The sequence below is a fragment of the Balaenoptera borealis genome, assembly GCF_965194805.1.
Source record: "Balaenoptera borealis genome assembly, chromosome: 14".
NCBI lineage: Eukaryota > Metazoa > Chordata > Mammalia > Artiodactyla > Balaenopteridae > Balaenoptera > Balaenoptera borealis.
In genome coordinates, this window is record NC_138875.1 from 70,440,026 (window position 1) to 70,453,331 (window position 13,306).

General features: G+C 45.8%; 2 protein-coding genes across 8 annotated transcripts in view; one reads left to right on the plus strand and one right to left on the minus strand.

Moving 5' to 3' along the window:
- The window catches only part of MTMR3 (myotubularin related protein 3), a 143,654-nt gene extending 138,117 nt beyond the window's left edge, over positions 1–5,537 (plus strand). The window contains exons 19-20 of one of the 2 annotated variants that reach the window (XR_014234279.1): positions 4,811–4,875; positions 5,099–5,217. Coding sequence is in view for 1 of the 2 variants with exons in the window: in XM_082354692.1 (XP_082210818.1) it covers positions 5,099–5,212 (114 nt within the window). In the remaining variant the exon portion in view is untranslated. Of the gene's footprint in view, positions 1–4,810; positions 4,876–5,098 lie in introns of both variants that reach the window. The other variant, XM_082354692.1, reaches the window with a different exon arrangement.
- LOC309611018 (uncharacterized protein) overlaps positions 1–13,306 on the minus strand; it is a 177,161-nt gene that overhangs the window by 31,484 nt on the left and 132,371 nt on the right. For 5 of the 6 annotated variants that reach the window (XR_014234281.1, XR_014234282.1, XR_014234283.1 and 2 more), the window contains exons 2-4: positions 6,816–6,983; positions 2,787–2,889; positions 854–977 (exon numbers count right to left, since the gene is read on the minus strand). Coding sequence is in view for 1 of the 6 variants with exons in the window: in XM_082354738.1 (XP_082210864.1) it covers positions 854–977; positions 2,787–2,889; positions 6,816–6,870 (282 nt within the window). In the remaining 5 variants the exon portion in view is untranslated. Of the gene's footprint in view, positions 1–853; positions 978–2,786; positions 2,890–6,815; positions 6,984–13,306 lie in introns of those variants that run through there. The other variant, XM_082354738.1, reaches the window with a different exon arrangement.

The following is a 13,306-nucleotide window of genomic DNA, read 5'->3' on the forward strand; positions in this document are numbered from 1 at the left end:
GCCCTGCCCTGGGTCTTCCACCTCACAGAGGTAACATTCTGATCTGAGTTAAAATAAATTGCAAGTTTATCACTACTCAAAGACTTTAAAGTTCATATATGAACTTAAAATATATTTTTTTAATGGATGCAAGTCTGCAGGTGCACTGCTGCTTTAAAATCCTATAAAAGCAATGGGAAAGGAGGCCAAGAGAAAGAAATTGCTTGTTGGGGTTGGGGTGGCATCTAAGAACTCTGAGTCCTGTGGAGACTGATGTGGCCTCACTTTGCTGAACAGGTGATGAGTTTTAGGTTCCTGACTGAAGACTGACCAAGCCATAAGATATGCAGACCAGCCAGCTCTCCAGGCTGAGGAGCAGGGGAGGTAGAGCGAGGTGGGCCTTACCTCTGCACAGCATGGATGTCTAAGGCACGGGCCTGGGCCAGGTTGTGTTCACTACCTGGCAGGCGAGCCCAAGGTTGGAAAAGGAGTGAAGACCTTGCCTTCAGCTCGTCCTCCTTTCATCTCCAATGCCAAAGGAGCCCATGGTGGCTGAACATATTTAAGGCTTCGTCATCCAAATTAAAACAGATGTGAGTTAATTATAAATGGTTCCCCTACTGTATTTTGCCCATTGGAAAATCAGTCCCTAGAACTAGAGGTTCTTTCAGGTCACCCAGAAGATTCTGGTACTTGCTGGCACATACTCTACTGGGGCGGCTCCCAAGTTTGAAGTCCCTGTCAGCCCTTGGGACCTGACCTGGGTAGCATAATTCTTTCTATTCTTTCATTTGAGTTGATAAACCAGCCAACTGCTGCCTCAGACTTCTGCCCCCCCAACACGTTCTTGGGTGTCCCCAAGGACTATCCATACCTGCTGCCTCTTCTGCCTCTGCAGTTGGCCTTCGAGGCTGCGCCAGACCATCCTTTCCCTGAGCCTATGTTGGCATTGGTGTTCCTGAGGTTCAGTTCTCTGCCCTCCTTCCACACATGCTTCCCTGGAAATTTATAAATCAGGGTACTTAAAATGGAGACACTTTAACAACAGTTCCATATGAGTCTCTGCCAGAAATGCAGCGAAGTCATCCTTCCCCAGGGGCTTGGAGAAACTGCTAAGGCATCAGGTGTGCCCACCTGAGCCAGTGTGCAAGGCCACCTCACATGAACACCCTTCCACCCGCCCTGTGCAGCTCTGAGGCATTAACTTGGGGACTGGTTCTCATGGGCCTGAGGACTGCTTGCCCAGTCGAAAGGAGGGCTGAACCAAAAGGCCTGCAGCACGGGCTTTGCCTTTTGTCCTCTGTGTGCAGGATCTAAAGTGCTAGGATGTCAGCATTTCCTTCCCAGTCAGCCTGGAGCAGGTGTGAACACTGATGTCACTTTCCCATCCTCTCCCCCAAGCCCAGCTAGGAAGTTAACCTCCTCTTTGCAGACTGTAGTTGAATTCCTCCCCCAAACCCCCACCCGCCTTCCCTGGAACTGTCTGTTTAGGAAGCTCAGTCATAGGAAGTTCTGAGCCACACCAGGCAGGAATGAACCATGGCAGCTAAAGCCACTGCACAGGGCTCCTGTGTGCTGTTAGATGGGAGTAGGAAGGGGATAGCGGGGAGGTAGAGGGACAGCGGCAGAGGCCCTTGCCTCTCCTTACCCGGACACCCCGTATCACCCTTGCCCCTCATGTCCTCCACGTAGCCCTGCCCTCCAAAGCCCTCCGGACTTTTGGAGATCACTAACAATGCCTGAAAAGCTGAGGACAACGGCCTGGGTGTCTGAAGTCACCTGGTTACCCCTCATTTCTGGGGACCCTAACTGAGGCCTCAGCCATAGAGTCTTTGCTTCTGACAGCTCTAGATATACCAGGTGACTCATTCATTTAACAACTAATGAGACCCATGGTTCTGCACAGGCTTCTTTGGTGACTTAGACGCATCCCTACCCCAAGTCCCATGAGAAAACATGGCATTTCTGTGTCTAGCACTGTTTGCCCTCAAGAATGTGTTGTCTGTTAGGGAAGATTGGGCAGATAAATAAAGGACTCTCATTATCCAGAAAGAACTGAGACCTGAAAAGCCCTTCTACAGTTAACCCACTGTAAACGGAGACCAGAGTTTCACACAGTAAATAGTGAAAAAGGCTTGATTGGAACAAGTATTTGTTAGCAAAACGTAGTTGCAACTATGGGCTAATTCTTAGAAAAAGAATATTTTACATATATTTCCCTCCTAAAGTTACCCGATTGTACAACAGGACATCATTTCATGTTTGATTCCCATAGTGCAATCAACAGGGTTGTTTTTGCAAAAGTTAGTCAAGGGCCTTCACCAGTTTTCCAGAGGGCTTCTCTTAACCCCTTAGCCTTCTGATAGTTAAACTCCCCCCTGTGCAGCTCTTCTCCTCACTTGTTAGTGGACCTCATTCTCAGTCCTCATTTGCCAGGGACTATATTCATTTGATAAGTGGCAGCAGACACTCCATCAGGTGGCAAGGCAACTCTTAGCCCAAGAAGCCAGAGCTGGGTGTCTGCCTAGGCACATGCCTGTGTGTGCGTAGCTCTGTGCTGCCCTGACCCAGAGACTGTGGGACCTGTGTTCTAGCCCCTTCATTGATGATTTAGGGTGTAGCCTTGACCACTCTGCTCTGCTTTAATTTCTCCTCTGTGGGGAAGTTTGTCTAGTCAACCCACAAAGCTGTTGAGGATCCAATGAGGAAATCATGTTTTACAAAGTCTAGTTGCCCTGCAGCGTGAGGGGTAGCATCCTGCAAAGCCCATACTTGAACTTATGCTCTGCCTGAGGCCCCCACCTTACCTGCTTTCACACATCATCCAGAGTTGGAAGCGGCAGGAGCCCTTCTTGTTTCCCAGGCAGCCGTACTGCTCCAAGGCAACAGAACTTCTCTTCTCACCTGTACCTGCTCAGTTGGAGGGAGGAGGGAAACATGTCAGGTCTTTCAGGGGTGATAGGGACTCCCGGCCATCTCCAGCCAAGATGGTCCCCAAGGTGAAATACTTAAGATCCAGCCACTTAAGTGGGTGGAGTGTTACCAGGGACAGGTTCTCTGGCTGGGGTGGGAGCTCTGCCCGGGGCTGCTGGGAGTCTCCGAGAGATGGGCTCCATGGGGTGGCCTCGCTTCCAGGGCAGATGAGGGCTGGGCAAGCAGTCAGCCGTGCTGGCCCCTTCCCTTCAGGGCTCTGCCGCCTTACCTCCATTCTGGTCAGTGTCTGGATGGGCAGTGGTGATCTCTGAACTTCCCAAACACAAATCTCTTGATGTCTGCCCATCCTGAGACAGGAGAGGCGCCAGAGGTGACTCCCTGGCCAGTCTGTGGTGTTGCCTCTGTCCCCCTAGGGCAATATTTTGCTATCAGCTTCCCTGCCTGGCTTTCTCTCTAGGCATGCAGAGCCGGCCCTGCACCCCATGGGGAGCAGAGAAGTGGGCTCAGGCAGCAGGTCCAGAAGGTGGAGGAGTTGAACTCCTGCCTGCTAAACCACATGACCATGGCCTTCAGCAGGCAGAACACTTGCCCTCAGAGGGGAATTGCACTCCTCTAGTCTCTGAGTAGGAGCAAACTTTCAAAGGAGCCCTCTGGCACCCTTTCCTCCACGGTGCCGTCAGCCCCACTCTGTACTTCCACAGCCCTATCTGACCTGAGAGTCCCTCCTACTTGCCCTGCCCCCATGCCCAGAGCTCCTCCTGCCTCTCCCGCTCCTTTCCCTTCTGCTCCAAACTCCCCTTGCTTCTGCAAGTCATCCAGGACAGCCTCACACTAAGGCAATGAAAATACACAAGCCAGAAACAGCACAAATGTCCATGAACAGGGCAAGGAATAAACAGTTTGTGAAACATTCATCTACAAGATCTAACACAGCAATGAATGAATAAACTAGTTACACATACAAACACAGATGAATCTCACATAATACTGAATAGAAAAAAGAACAAAATTATGTGCTGTATGATTCCATTCTTTAAAAGTTCAAAACCAGGCAAAAGTATTATTTCAGGTGCCAAGGTATGGTAACTACAAAAGCCAGGGCCCTGGTCATCTCTAGGGGTTGGAGCAAGCAGGTTGGGGAGGGTAAGTGGGCTTCCAGAGTGCTGGAGATGATTTAGGTACTGATCAGAGTGGTGGGTTTCATGAATGCTCATCTGATAACTCATCAGCCTCTACAGATTTATTTAAAAATTTTTTTAACATCTTTATTGGAGTATAAACTACAGATTTTTAATGTACTTTTCTATGTATATGTTATTTCACAAAGTTCAAAAAACAAAAAACCCAGCCCCTCCACCTTGGGCTTCTCAGGGCATCAGCCCCTTGGTGTGCATACCTCTCATGCAATTGATTGGCCTCAGTGGGGAATATCTAGTGGGGAGCTGTCAAGGCCTGAGGAGAAAGGGGTTGGCCCAACTACTCAGGTGGCCCTGGGTCAGTGAATGGGGGCCACCTTCATTCCTTCTCCAGGGGGGTGGTCCTGCCTGTAGTGCTGTCCCTTCCTTGCCCCAGCCTCACTGCATTCCCAGGGAAGTTTGTGTTGATCTGGAGCACTGGCTTCCTGGCTTGGTCAGGCTGGCCTTGAATGGGCCTTAACTGACCTAGGTCTGCTTCTCATGAACGGGATCTGCTATGATGAGTTGCCCCAGCGCCCTAGGTTTAACTTATATTGGGTAGGATGCTCTTGGTTTCCACTGTTTGTTTATATAATGTGGTCATCTGCCCACTTACCTAGAGTTGGTGGGGGGACATTACAGAGACCCCATGGCTGGGAACCTTTGATTATATACAGGGATACCAGTCAAATAACAAAATATGAATTCCTACTTCATGTCAGGCACCTCAGTAGGCAGAGAAAGCCAGAATCCTGTGCTCATGGAGAAGACTGTCGACAAAAGACAGGTAAGTGTGATGAATGCTGCAGAGCAGTCTGGGGATCTGTGGGAACTTGCAGCAAGTCAGCAGAGGGGTTCCTAGGGAAGTAATGTATAAACTAAGGCCTGAGGAATGAAGAGGGAAAGAGACAAGAAGCTAATTCATTGAGCATGTACTGTGTGCTAAGCCACTTTCATCATTTCATTTAGTCCGGACAACAACCCTTTGTATTATTATTCCCGTTTTACAGATGAAGAAACTGAGGCTCAGAAAGGTGAAGAGCCCTATCCAAGGTCACTCAGCTAACATGTGGCAGAATGAGGACTTGAACTCTAGTCTGCATGATTCAAAAGCCAGGCAGTGAGGAGGCTGCTGTCAGTCATGGCAAGAAGTGGTGGTGGCATCATTGGATACAGAGGTAGATGTGCAGGCCCAAGAGGGACCCTGAAGAGAGAACTAACAGGACTCAGTGAGCACTGCTGAGGCAAAGGAGGAGGAGGAACCAGACTCCAGGTTTCTGCCTGGATCAACTGGATGGACAGTGATCCATCCAGTTGGATCATTTACTAAGATGGAGAATGGAGAGGAGTAGGTTTAGGGGGAAAAATCATCTAAATTTGATATTCTACTTCAGTTAAAAAAAAAAAAAGATTGGTTGATTAAATGAAAATAAAACAGGGATAATTCCATTCTAGAAACTCCCTCTCTTCATGCTTCCTCAATCCCAGTGTTTTCTACACTCATTTGTTGCCCCTTCCTTCTAGTTTTCTAAAGCACCCCAATTCTTTTCTGATCCGTGGGCCCTCTAATAACCAAACCCCAAGCAGATCAGAACTGGGAGGACCACCAAGAGAACGCTGTCCTTGGCCACACCATCTGCTCCCTCAGCAGTGGCCCTCTGGCCACCCCATGCTTTGTCCGGGTCTCCTGACGCTCCCTTCTCTGCAGAGGCTCTCTGCCAGGGGAGGAGCTGTTCCTATGCCTGAGCTCCTCGGGGTGGAGTTCCCCCCGACCCCCGCATCCTCCTAGTACCTAGAACATCTGGTGTGTGCACAGCCTCTGCAGTCACACGGGGCCCCACACTCAGAAGGACCTTGCCCTCGGTTTAATGCACTTCTGTTGCAGTTTTGAAATTCCTACTATATTTAACAAGAGGCCCCATATTTTCATTTTGGACTGGGCCCTGCAAATTCTGTAGCTGGTCCTGTCCATGTGTCTGCATTGTAATGATGCAAGACACTGAGTGGTAGCCTTTCCCATCTGTGGGGATGAACTTCTTTTCCAGCTAGGAAGACCCACTGTTTTAAATCAGAGGGAAATAAAGCAAAAAAGAGCTCACTTCCTTTGTTTCTATGAAATACAGTTTTATGTGCAGTTTTATGTTTCTTCATGGGTAATAACTTAGGAGGGAACCTTGGGAACAGAATACAAAAGTAACAAATTATGGGCCATTAACTGTGGTTAATTGTTTCTTTATAGCTTAGAGTGGAGGCACATTTGGGTTGCTTTGGCACTCACAGTTACAGGTAGGGAAAGGCGGTCTACTTAAATATAACCTAGGGGGACTTCCCTGGTGGTCCAGTGGTTAAGAATCTGCCTTCCAATGCAGGGGACATAGGTTCGATCCCTGGTCGGGGAACTAATATCCCACATGCTGCGGGGCAACTAAGCCCGTGTGCCGCAACTACTGAGCACGTGAGCCACAACTAGAGAGGCCCATGAGCCACAACTATAGAGCCTGTGTGCCACAACTAGAGAAAAGCCTGCACGCTGCAACTAAGACCCAACACAGCCAAAAATAAATAAATAAATAAATAAAATCTAGGGCCCCTCAGGAGGTGGAGGGAGAGGCAGCTGAGTGATGACCCCAGCCTTGCTTCCGAAGCCAAAACTGCCATCAAGGCCTCACCTCCAGTTAAAGTATTTCTCTCACAAGCCTCATTACTGAGCAACTATGGACCCCTTACCTGAGATCCTCTCAGCTCTGCAGGTGTGGAGGTGGTCTACGTGCTGTCTGGGCATCCTGCTGCAGCAGCCTTTGGGGTGTAACTCATACTTGTCCCCAGTTAGTTGGTGTCATCTGCCACTCAGGCTCCAAACAGCTGCAGAAGATCCTTGCTCACTTTAGTAAACACCTGTTTTAAAAAAAAAATTGAACTCAAAAAATGTTTGGACTCCTTGCTAAAGAAAGGTGCAGAAATGCTCCGCCAGCTATCATCATAGGCTTTCCCGTCCTAACGAGCTAATGGATGAAGCACTCAGACCACTGAGTGAGAAGTCCTCCAGTGTCATTCACCTACAGTAGTACCACCAAAGACTGGACAAGCACAGCACACAGAAAATAAAATCCACCCCCAATTCCTTTTCTCAGAGACATAGCCCATATCAATCCAAACTGACTGTTGAAGGCTTTTTGGAATGTACTAGGTCATCCCATTTACACTGTTGAGCTGATCATATAATTCAGCTGTCCTGCCCTGGAAGCTTGGCTGACCTCCTTTGATTCACAAAATACAACCCAGATTCCTTGGTCTGACTGACATCAGCTGGCCTCCCAGGTACATTCAGCTATTCTTGACCCCATGGACTTTCTCCCCTTAACTCTTCTCATCTGTTTCCTCTCCCTCAACTTTCTATTATTGAGTGCCTGTCCTTGCTTGGTCTGGGGGACACAAAAGGAGGAAAACAGGCACAGTCCCTAGCCTGGGCTTTCAGTCTAGTGAATCCATGAATTATGCAAACCTTCATGGCAAACAGTGAGGAGGACTGTGAAGGAAGGTGGTGGGGCTCTGAGCGCCCCCATCAGGGGTTTGGTCTAGTTTGGGCATCAGGAAAGGTTTCCTTGAGCAGTGTGATTTCTGTGGAAAGAGAGAGGTGGTAACTAGGCACCAACCAGGGTGCAGGGGAGGCTGTGAGGAGGGCACACTCAAGGCCAGGTTGGCAGGGCAGTGGTCCTGGAAGCAAGGCCCTTTAGAGGGAAGCATTGAAAGGCCAGTGGGGCTGGCGTGCAGGGGGCACAGGGGGATGTGAGCTCGGGTCAGATAAGCTGAGCCTGAGGCTGAAGAGTGAGGTCTTTGTCCCCAGAGCCGTGGGAAGCCTCTGAAGGATTTTCAGTAGGGGGAACACCAGAGCTGTATTTTTAAGAGCCTTGTGGAGGAGGTACAGGGCCATCGTGCTCCGGGTGAGAAGGGAGCAGCAGTGCAATAGATAAAAGTGTCTGGGCTGCAGAGAGGGGAGAAGCACACAGGAAGGACAACAGTGTCACCTGCTGAGGGTGTGTGTGTCCCGGGGAAGTCGGGGGGTTAGTTCTGAAGAAGGCTCTCCAAATGTCGTGCTCAGAGGGAAGTGTGGGCTGGGGTTGGACGTGTGAGAGTCGAGGCAGAGCGATGGAACGGAAGCAGTGGATGGGAAGGAGCTCCGCCCGAGAGAGAACAGGCGGCCAAGGACTGAGCTAAAGGCCAGGGAGAAGAAATGAGCTGCCAAAGGGGGCAGGAAGGAAAAGAAAAAGGAAAACGAAGGCAATATGGTGCCAAACAATAGGGGAGAAAGTATTTCAGGAAGCACCAGCCCTGAAGGATAAATAAAAGCCAGCCCCACAGAGAGAAGGGGAAAAGAAGGGCAGAGAGAAGAAGGTCACAATCCAGAAGGCAGAGCGCCCTGAGTTCTGGGAGCTGGAGCTCGGATGTAGGCAGAACTGGAAGGGGGAGAGGAGGCGTGAAGGCAGGTGGATCAAGAGGGGCCTCAGTAAGGAGTTTGGACACAATCCTGAGGGTCAGCGGAGAGTCTGGTTTTGCCTGTCTTTTTAATTAGAAACAAAATGCATGCTCCTTGTAAATAAAACAAGACGACCACCCGCCACCAAAACAAACTCTAGCAACAAAGAAATGTATATGTTAACAAGTGAAAGTTCCTCTGCCAAATCCCCCCTCCTCAGCTAGCACTTTGGTGTTATCATTCCAGACCTCTTCCTGCCACTCACAAACTTCATTAGTTTTGTGAAAACAGGATTATGCTGCCTATAATTTCTGTAACTTCCCTTACTGAATTAGCAGTAATCTTGAGTTTCCTTCTGGGTGGTTACACGCAGATGTGCCCACCGGTTTGAATGGCTGTACAGTCCTCCACAGCCCAGATATACTTGTATCCTAGGATGCTGATCTATTTTCTTGAACCTAAAATGGCTACTGAGGTGCCTAAGAAGAGGAGTATTCCCTAGGGGCACTAAGTCCCAGTCTGGTTCTGCCATTAAGTACCTGGCTCTGGGGAGGACACGGCCCCTACTGGGCCTCAGTTTCCTCATCCACTGTGTGCCAGGCACTATTATCTCATAAAACACGAGTGTTAATATTTCTCATCGATGAAGGGCTTTAGGTAGAGGAATGTAATGATCAGATTTGTGCTTCAGAAAGATCACTCGGGCTGCAGTATGAAAAATTACTTCTCTTTCCTCTCATCCATATTTTTAAAAAAATCTTACCACTCTTTCAAGGCCTAGTTCAAATTTTCCCTCTTTCAGAAGTTTCCTCTCCATCATGCCCTACCTCTTAATTGGAATTCTCCTCTACCTGGTTCTCCCCCTAAAACATAAAACCCCTTGAAATTGAGAATCATATTTTTCATCCTCACATGCTCCACAGGAATAGGTCTATAAGAGGACTTAATAAATCTTTGCAGAATTGTCCATGCACTAAAAAAATCATTTTGGTGAGACAAAAGAAGGAATAAATGAGCCACACAATACTTGTTTGGGACTCAAGCCTTCGTTTGATAAGGAGTTTATCCACAAGCCTCAAGATGTGTATGATTAAGCACTGCAGGAGGTATTTTCCTGGCTCTGAAAGGTTCTGACCTGCCCCACCTGGAGTGCTGACGTTGAATAAGACTGTCTGGGAAAGAGGCACTAAGGCCAGCCTGGTTTATTGTCACAGGGCTTTAATAATATCCTGCAACTCTGAAGCCTGAGAGCTTCCTTTTCACCTTGCACAATACATTGAGAGCTTTGCCTTCACTGGACTATTGCTATATAGGGATGAGTGACAGTGACTTGCTTTTTCTTTTCTTTTGCAAGTTTTGCCCATTAAATACAGTTTTCTTAGATCCATGCAGTTTAGAATTATGGAGATAAAAAGCTTATATTGAACACCTATTCTGTGCTTGAAGATCAGTTCTTCTGTTTCATAATTTAAAATAACTCAGTATAAAAACAGAAATAAACAAAAAGGACCTAATCAAACTTACAAGCTTTTGCACACCAAAGGAAACCATAAACAAAACGAAAAGACACCCAAAGAATGGAAGAAAATATTTGCAAATGAAGCGACCAACAAGGGATTAATCTCCAAAATATACAAACAGCTCATGCAGCTCAATATCAAAAAAAACAAACAACCCAATCAAAAAATGGGCAGAAGATCTAAATAGACATTTCTCCAAAGAAGACATACAGATGGCCAAGAGGCACATGAAAAGATGCTCAACATCGCTAATTATTAGAGAAATGCACATCAAAACTACAATGAGGTACCACCTCACACTGGTCAGAATGGCCATGATTAAAAAGTCTACAAATAAGAAATGCTGGAGAGGGTGTAGAGAAAAGGGAACTCTCTTACACTGTTGGTGGGAATGTAAACTGGTACAGCCACTCTGGAGAACAGTATGCCGGTTCCTTAAAAAATTGAAAATAGAGTTGCCATATGATCTAGCAATCCCACTCCTGGGCATATATCTGGAGAAAAACGTAATTCGAAAAGATACATGCACCCCAATGTTCATTGCAGCACTATTTACAATAACCAATACATGGAAGCAACCTAAATGTCCATCAGCAGAGGAATGGATAAAGAAGATGTACATATATACAATGGAATATTACTCAGCCATAAGAAAGAGTGAAATGCCATTTGCAGCAACATGGATGGACCTAGAGATTATCATACTAAGTGAAGTCAGACAGAGAAAGACAAATATCCTATGATATCACTTATATGTGGGATCTAAAAAAATGATACAAATGAACTTATTTACAAAACAGAAACAGATTCACAGACTTTGAAAACAAACTTACGGTTACCAAAGGGGAAAGATGGGGAGAAGAATAAATTAGGAGTTTGGGATTAACATATACACACTACTATATGTAAAATAATCAACAAGGACCTATTGTATAGCACAGGGAACTCTACTCAATGTGTAATAACCTATATGGGAAAAGAATCTGAAAAAGAATGGATATATGCATATGCATAGCTGAATCACTTTGTACACCTGAAACTAACACATTGTAAATCAGCTATACTCTAATATAAAATAAAAAGTAAATTAAAAAAATAACATAGATAAAAAGTCATTTACACAAAATATCTTATCATCTAAGGAAAGGCTGGAAATTTTCTGTGACTTCTATAGAGTCTATAACCAAGAACAGTAAGCCTAAGTAATCCAGAGATTTCTGGATTTAATTTAAAAAAGAATTTCACTGGGTATAAGTTAAAAATTATTCTGAAAACAGGTACCTGTCTCCGGGAGTGTGGTGGGGTCAGGGATTCACTGAGAAGGACCACGAGAAAAACTCTGGAGTGATAGTCATATTTTACAATTCTATATGGGATACACATGTGAACATATTTGTCAAAATTCACCAAATGGTGTACTTACAACTTGTCTACTTCACTGTACATGAATTTTTTAAATGAAAGCAGCCCTTGTCTTCTAGAGAGCTCATTCTCCTGACAGGACTTATTTTTTTTTAAGACAATTTTTTTAGAGAAGGTTTTTTTTGTTTTTAATTAATTAATTAATTTATTTATTTATTTTTGGCTGCATTGGGTCTTCGTTGCTGCGTGCGGGCTTTCTCTAGTTGCGGTGAGCGGGGGTGACTTCGTTGCAGTGCATGGGCTTCTCATTGCGGTGGCTTCTCTTGTTGTGGAGCACAGGCTCTAGGTGCGCGGGCTTCAGTAGTTGTGACGCGTTGGCTCAGTAGTTGCGGTGCGCAGGCTCCAGGGCGCGCGGGCTCAGTAGTTGTGGCTCGTGGGCTCTAGAGCACAGGCTCAATAGTTGTGGCATACAGGTTTAGCTGCTCTGCAGCCTGTGGGATCTTCCTGGACCAGGGATCGAACCCACGTCCCCTGCATTGGCAGGCGGATTCTTAACCACTGCGCCACCAGGGAAGTCCCTAGAGCAGTTTTAGGTTCACAGCAAAATTGAGAAGAACTGACAGAGATTTCCCATATATTCCCTACCCCCACATATGCTCAGCCTGCCCCATTATCAACATCACTCACTAGAGTAGTTCATTTGTTATAACTGATGAACCTACATTGACATATCATAATTGCCCAAAGTCTATGGTTTACACTAGGGTTTACTTTTGGTTTTGTATATTCTATGGGTTTGGGCAAATATATAATGACATACCAGGGTTGTAGTATCATACAGAACAGTTTCACCGCACTAAAAATCCTCTGTGCTCTGCCTATTCATCCTTCCCTCCCCTCTAACCTCTGGCAACCACTAATCTTTTTACTATCTCCATAGCTTTGCGTTTTCCAGAATGTCATACTGTTGGAATCATACAGTATGTAGCCTTTTCAGATTGGCTTCTTTCACTTAGTAATATGCATTTAAGGTTCCTTCATTTTTTTTTCATGGCTTGAAATGCATTTCTTTTTAGTGCTGAAAAATAATCCATTGTCTGTAGGTACTACAGTTCATTTATCCATTCATCTAATGAAGGGCATCTTGGTTGCTTCCAAGTTTTGGCAATTATGAATAAAGCTGCTATAAACATCCATGTGCAGGTTTTTATGTGGACATAGTTTTCGACTCCTTTGGGTAACCATATATGAAGTTTACCTGGAAAAAAAACAACAACCCTCTACACAAACATTAAATTCTAGTTAAACGTATGCATGCTGAAGCATTAAGGAGTGTAGTGTATTTATGTCTGCAACTTACTTTGAAATGCATAAAAAAATCATTTATGGATGGATAGAGGGATGGATAGGTAGACAGATATATGATAAAGCAATATAGTAAAATGTAAATTGTAAAATCTAGATGATGAGTATATTTGTTTTTACCATAAAATTCTTTCAACTCTCTTGTATGTTTGAAATTTTTCATTAAAAAATGTTGGAAAAAATTATTCTGAAGCATATGTCTTACTCTCATATTAGATGCATCTCAGAAAGTCACCCAGTACCTACAGTCATCTGGCTGTACCCAGCAGCTCTAAACTATAACTAAAGACACACTAATAAGGCAAAAGAGTGCCAAGTCAAGGTCCTTAAGGCAGTCCTGCCTCTGGAAAGGACAGTGATGTGAACTGGTGTGAGACAGCTGAGGTTACTAAGTCACTAACCAAGGTGCTTCCTGTACAGTCATAGGGGTGACCTGTGAGCTGACAGATGAAACAAAAACTAATTCTAGCAGCAACTTATGATGATAATTATGCTAA